The 6,676-nt window shown below is 39.8% G+C and overlaps 1 protein-coding gene across 3 annotated transcripts in view; it reads left to right on the forward strand.

Moving 5' to 3' along the window:
* The window catches only part of map3k9.L (mitogen-activated protein kinase kinase kinase 9 L homeolog), a 40,896-nt gene extending 35,208 nt beyond the window's left edge, over positions 1-5,688 (forward strand). For all 3 annotated transcript variants that reach the window (XM_018231096.2, XM_018231095.2, XM_041573298.1), the window contains 3 exons: positions 609-721; positions 1,640-2,428; positions 3,959-5,688. In XM_018231096.2, coding sequence (XP_018086585.1) covers positions 609-721; positions 1,640-2,428; positions 3,959-4,437 — 1,381 coding nt within the window. In that variant the 3' untranslated portion in view covers positions 4,438-5,688. The remainder of the gene's footprint in view (positions 1-608; positions 722-1,639; positions 2,429-3,958) is intronic.
* The last annotated feature ends 988 nt before the right edge of the window (positions 5,689-6,676 follow it).

Below are 6,676 nucleotides of genomic sequence, written 5' to 3' on the forward strand. Positions count from 1 at the left end.
AAAATCCCATAGAAATGAATTGAGAGCTACGGAATTTCACTCTAGTGGCGGAACTTCACTCTTTGATATATTTACCCCCTAGACTCTAATCCCTTCTTGATTCCATTTTGCTCTATTCAATAACTTCAGTAAGCAAGCACTCTGCATTCGTCATATGGATGAGCTTTAACTAAGGAATAGTTAACTACTTAAATAAAACATAAATATTGTATGGGACATTGGGCTGTGTGCCATAGAAAGTGCACCTGTGAACCAGACAGAGAATAATGAGCTGCTCCCTCTGTGTTGCCTGAGCTCTCAGAACTATATAGGTTGGACTAAGGCATTGAAAGATAAAACCGACAGAATTAAAGAAATGGAGGCACAGAAGCCTTTATCATAATGAGAGAGAGTATAATACACATATACAATTACCATTGTTTGTAGTATAGCATCATCGCTTTATGCAGTTATAAAAAATGGTAAACTTACAATATCTTAACAAATGTCTGTTATGGATTAGCGGCCCTGTCTTATAATATCTTGGATTATATAAATTTAGATATTACTGCAATATGCCTTTTAGATCTTATTTACTTCTGTTTTATTTTCTTTTTTTTTTCTTTTAGTCTTATTAGAGTTTCTGTCGATGGATTAAAGCCCAGTTCTCCTAACACATCAAACCACCGGAAGCCCCTCAGAACTTCCTCAACACCTGGCTTCAATGCTGTAATCGAAACAGGTGAGAAACACATGCATACTTCAGTTTGTAGGTTGACTATACAGCTACTGATAATTAAAGAAGCACCCTGCTATGATAGAGATACTTATAGCTACAGCATAAACTATATAGTGCTCCACCAGTTGCTGTCATTTTAGGATTTCCAGAAGCTGCTCATACATGTCCATATACTCTCTTTCCTGTAGGAAGCCGATTGGATTACCTTTCAGTAGGGATGCACCGAATCCAGGATTCGGTTCGGGATTCGGCCTTTTTCAGCAGGATTCGGATTCGGCCGAATCCTTCTGCCCAGCCGAACTGAATCCGAATTTGCATATGCAAATTAGGGGCGGGAGGGAAATTGCATGACTTTTTGTCAGAAAACAAGGAAGTAAAAAATGTTTTCCCCTTACCACCCCTAATTTGCATATGCAAATTAGGATTCGGTTCGGTATTCGGCTGAATCTTTCACGAAGGATTCGGGGGTTCGCCGAATCCAAAAAAGTGGATTCGGTGCATCCCTACCTTTCAGAGTCACAGTGTTATTCCCTTCCATTGCACTTTGTGTTTGCATTCAGGGTGCAAGCAGTGTTAAGTCTAGCAAAAGTGAGAGCAAGTGACTCATCTCTCACTCAGAGTGGCTGGGTTTGATCTCTGTGTCAGGCCCTTTGGACCTTAATCAAGTCCTTTAATTCCTCTGAGCAAACTCTGTGCACAATAAATAGCACTGTGTAAGAAAAAGAATTGTAATCATTTTGAATTTAAATGGACAAAGCAACTGCATAAAAACACAAACTAAATGTACATAAAAATACACATGCTTAACTGATTAAGCACACAAACAATCAATTGGAATTATCATACCTGTTTAAATGTGCAGTTTCAGGGTTCCCTTTTATGTATTTAAGTTATGTGAACCTGTTTTTTCTTGTTCCACAGGGGTGGAGAATAATGCTGACACTGCAAACCAGACTGACACAAAAGAGGTCCAAACACCTACCCCAAACAAATCCTACCTCTGCATTCCATTCCATAAAGGAGAAGATGTGGAGGGGCCCTTTAGCGACGCCAGTGAAAATCCCACACCTGTGAATTCTGCAAACAGCACCCCACAGCTTACTCCCACCAATAGCCTCAAGCGTGGATCCCAGCATAAGAGGTGCTCATTAGTTCTCCTTGGTTGTGGGTCTCTCCTTGCTACTGTAGGTTTAGGCTTTGACCTTATGGAAGCAGGCAAGTGCCAGTTAGGTCAAGAAGAACCAGAACCAAAGGAAGAGAAGAAAAAAAAGGAAACTTTTTTTCAGCGTGCTGCCCGTCCCAGGAGAAGCACCAGCCCTCCGTCAAAAAAACTCTTTAGAAAAGAAGAGTCTCCATCTCATCCAGCTGAACCCACAACGTCTCTCACTCTGCAGTCTTTGTCTTCCATATCTGAATGTAATTCTACACGCTCATTGCTACGCTCCGATAGTGACGAGCTTATAGTATACGAAATGCCCACTTCTCCAGTGGAGGAACAGCCGCCGGTTGTTATTAGTCCATTAGTCAATGTGCACATAGAAACATTTAAACGGGATCCCAACCAGTCCCTCACACCAACCCATGTAACTATGAATTCCAGAGTCCATCAGGCACACAGAAGGACTCCTTCTGATGGAGCTATTAAGGCAGTCTCTGTAATTGCTAATGGAACATCACCTAATAATTGCTTTGTAAGCTGTACGGGAACAAGTAAGTATCATTGTTGTGTTCATAAATTGCATATTAATATGAAAAGAAGGTATAAAATGTATGCTATATAGGGAAGATTGCAAAAGAAAAAGTGCTATGTGTTTCTTTCACAGGAATAATCTTGTACCATAATCATCTTATCATTTGTGCTTATATATGTAGTTCCATGTACAAATGCCAAGAAGCTGTAATGTGCCTGTTAAGGTTGTGAGCATCCTGAACAAACAAAAGAATAATTCGGAATGTATGAACTTCAAATAGCCTGGTTTCGTTCTCTGTAAACTGGGCAGTAGAAAGTCCACAGCTGCAGGAAGCAAGAAACAACAAAGTGTAGACTACTACATACTAATACTTTATTGCTAAGGCACAAAGTCAGATCTACACCAATTGCTACTAGGGTTGCCACCTTTTCTGGAAAAAAATACCGGCTTTCCTATTTATTTATCTTTTTCCCCTATTCATAGCATTGGGATGAACCATCATTTTTACTGGCCAGGCAGGTAAAATACCTTCCAGGTGGCAACCCTAATTGCTACCCACATTGTGAACCATAAAATTATAAGCAGTTGTTAGTTACTGAGCTTATACCAGAGACTGCTTTGCAAAAGGCATATGGGGAGGGCAGCAGTTTAGCACACCAAGGCACTGTTCATATTAAAGGAAAACTATACCCCTAAACAATGCAAGTCTCTATAAAAATATATTGCATAAAACAGCTCATATGTAAAACCTTGCTTCATGTAAATAAACCATTTTTATAATAATATACTTATTTAGTAGTATCTGCCATTGGGTAATCATAAATAGAAAATTGCCATTTAAAAAAAAAGGGCCGCCCACTGGGATCTTATGATTCACGATGCACACAAACATACCAAACAAACTATACATGTTAGGTCACATGAGCCAATTAACAGACAGAGTTGTGTCTTTTGCTTCATCACTTCTTCCTGTTACAGTTAGAGTTGTAGTATTTCTGGTCAGGTGATCTCTGAGGCAGCACAGAGACCATCACAAAATGGTGGCTCAAGGCAAGAGATGTAAAAGGGCAATATTTACTTAAATATATTTATTATAGTTTGGTATGATTCTTTAATATTCCACTCAATTTGATATAAACTATCGGTTGCTTTAGTATTCATTTTGGGATTTTTGGGAGTTTTCCTTTAAAGATGCAGGTCCATCTAGTTCCACTGAATATTGGCAGAAGAAATGCACCCATCTAGAAGTTTGTTGAGCAATAAGTATCTCTTGTTAATGGACAATTTTTATGTTGAGTTGAAATAGAATAGGCCTATTCCATATTTTTTAAGGAAAATATTTAGCACAGACACAGAGAAAATAGATGTGGAAAATTAGTAACAGATGTCAAAAGATTAAAGCAAAAAAAGATCCCTAAAGATTCCTAAAATGAATTTTAAGCGCTGGCCTAAATTTATCAGAACATGTTTGTTTAGAGAGGTCATTGAGTAGAGTTTTATTGTAAAAATATGATTGCCATTCTTATAATTTCTCGTCTTTTCTGCACAGGTAATGTACCTTCCCCAAGTCGAGACATGCACGATTTCCCACGTCTCCCAGATCCCAACCTCATTTTTCCTCCTACCCCCCGGCGCTGGAACATACAGCAGGACTCTGCTTTGGAAAGGCCTAAGACCTTGGAATTTGTTGCAAGGCCACGACCTTCCACTAACAGGCAAAGACTTGACTCTTGGTGGTTTGTTTCTCCCAGCAGAAACCGCAGTGAGTCTCCTGCTAACAGCTCATGCACTGATACTCCAAGCAATCTGGATTCTTGCTTTGCCAGCAGCAGTGGCAGCACTGTGGAAGAGAGACCTGCCTTTACGGGCTTCCTTCCATTCCAGGTGGCTCACCCCATCATTGAACGGACTCTGCTGGATGCGGATGTAGAAGGCCAGAGCCAGGACAGCACTATTCCTTTATGCAGAACCAAACCTAACACTTCTAAAACAGCAACCTGTGAACAAAAACCAGATTTTTGGTCTTAAAGATTGGCTCATTCATTACGCTAGCCTAAAACAAGATACAGCCACAAATCTTGCACTGAATGCACTTTGAGGATTTGATGAAATCACTGGAAGTCTATATGAGATTTAGTCAATACGCTGCTTGACCAGTTAACCACAGCTGTTTCATTCCTAGGCAGTGACCTCTCTGAAATCCTCTATAGCCTGCAAGAATTCACTAGAAAATCTTTTTTTTTTTTTTTTTTAATATTTTTTTAACCACTATATTATGTTAACGTGAACAAAATTCCCAAATATTCGCCATTTGTCCATATTTCCATTATGTTTTGTGCTTCGTGTTATCTATCACTCACTCTGTGAGCAGCCCATTTGCCAGTGATACACACAGAAGCAGCAGAAGTCAAGTTGACTTTTCAAGTGCCATTTCCTCCACGTGGCTCAAGTCTTTTCTGATATATGCAAATGGGATTATGGGATTTTCTCTGCAGTATTTTTTCTGCATATTCCAAAACAGGTCGCTCACACTGGTCACTGGGTTCCCTGGCCTTGGCCAGTAAACCCTGCACTGACACTCCTAATATTTTCCCTCTGGCAATATTAATGTCGAACATAGCTGTGCATTTTACACTGGACCAACCCCAAAGACGAGGAGCATTAAAATTAGGAAAAGATATTGCTTGGACGTAACTGGAACGTAACCCTGTTTGTGCGTCTGCATTGCCGCTCTCCATGTTCTTGTTGCCCTCTGTCATGCTGTTGTTTGTGTTATCTGTTGTTCAGACTGAGGTTTTAGCATTTTCTCTTGAATGGGCATACATTTAGTGCCATGAAAATATTCTTCTGTAGCTGCATGGATATATTATAAATTAAGTACAAAACATCCATATATGGCCTCTTGGCTACAACAACATAAGAATGATGAATGTGACCTGCAGTGCACTGCTATAATTGAGGGGCCATGTTAAAGGGCAAGTACTCCGGCTCCATTATGGACAGTGCAGTGCTGCTCACTTTTCCCCAGTCTTACTTTATGCTTTAAGACAAACCAGATATTAGCTCGTATGTGTGTGTGCGATTGTTCCTATGTATGGGGCGTGTCATATTTGTTTGTGTGTTGTCTGACCCTTTGGAAATTATTTTCTAAAGAGGAATATTTTCCTTTTTATTTATTTTTTTTTAAAGACCGCTCCATGTCTAATATTCCGAATCCAAATTAGTGTCATTGTGGGCAGATTCTTAAAGTAGAACTAAAGCCTAACTAAGTAGCTAGAAATGTTGTACATTATGTTTTGGGCTTCTGTACCAGCCCAAAGCAACCACAGCCCTTTAGCAGTAAAGATCTGTGTCTCCAAAGATGCCATAGTAGCTCCCCATCTTTTCTTCTGCTGATTCACTGCACATGCTCTGTGCTATTGTCACTTACTGAGCTTAGGGACCACTCACAATATACAGTACTCATAGAATAGAAATGTCACAATATAAGGCTGATTAGTAATTAATACAGATAATTATTACATGGCAGCTCAGAAATCAGCGCAACTAGCATCAGAATTTAATAATCAGCCTGGTAGCATCAGCTTATATTACAGACAAACCTCATTTTCTGCTTGATAATTTGTGACAACCCCTAAGCTTAGCTTCTCAACAGTTGCTCAGAGCCCACTGAGCATGTGAGTGTCACAGACACTTTCCAAGATGGTGACCCCTGTGACAAGTTTGAAGTCCTGGATCATTGCTGCTATTGACATGCCGAAACCTTAGGCAGTATATAAAATATGGCATTTTAGCCATATTCATATTTAGGGGATACTGACATAATTTTGAATTGTGTGCAGGGCCTTCCCCAGCGTACACCATTTTGGGATTGGCATTTTTTCCACTCAAATGACAGTATTTTCAAGGCTACAGCATGCCTCCCATCACTATGGAGAACTGGAAGTCGGTAACCTGCCCTTCCTAAAGTTCTCCATAGTGAACTTGGGCTGCTGTAGCCTCCAGAATATAGTGATTTAACTCGTTAAAGGTTTCAGTATTCCAGGATATGCATTTCAAAATTGAAATCAGCATTCCATTATCTGTTCATACATACTACTTGACTACTAAGAACGTGACTTGTATGTGTTTTTATTAGTGTGCTTTGTTTAATGTATGTTAGAAGATTATATTCCCCAAGTGGATCTGGTGAATGCTAGTAGCCCTGTATAAGCAGCAGGTCAGTGTTAGAATATTCACAAGGGTCACCAAATGCTGTGTGTGGATG

The sequence above is a fragment of the Xenopus laevis genome, chromosome 8L (genome assembly GCF_017654675.1).
Source record: "Xenopus laevis strain J_2021 chromosome 8L, Xenopus_laevis_v10.1, whole genome shotgun sequence".
Classification (NCBI taxonomy): Eukaryota; Metazoa; Chordata; class Amphibia; order Anura; family Pipidae; genus Xenopus; species Xenopus laevis.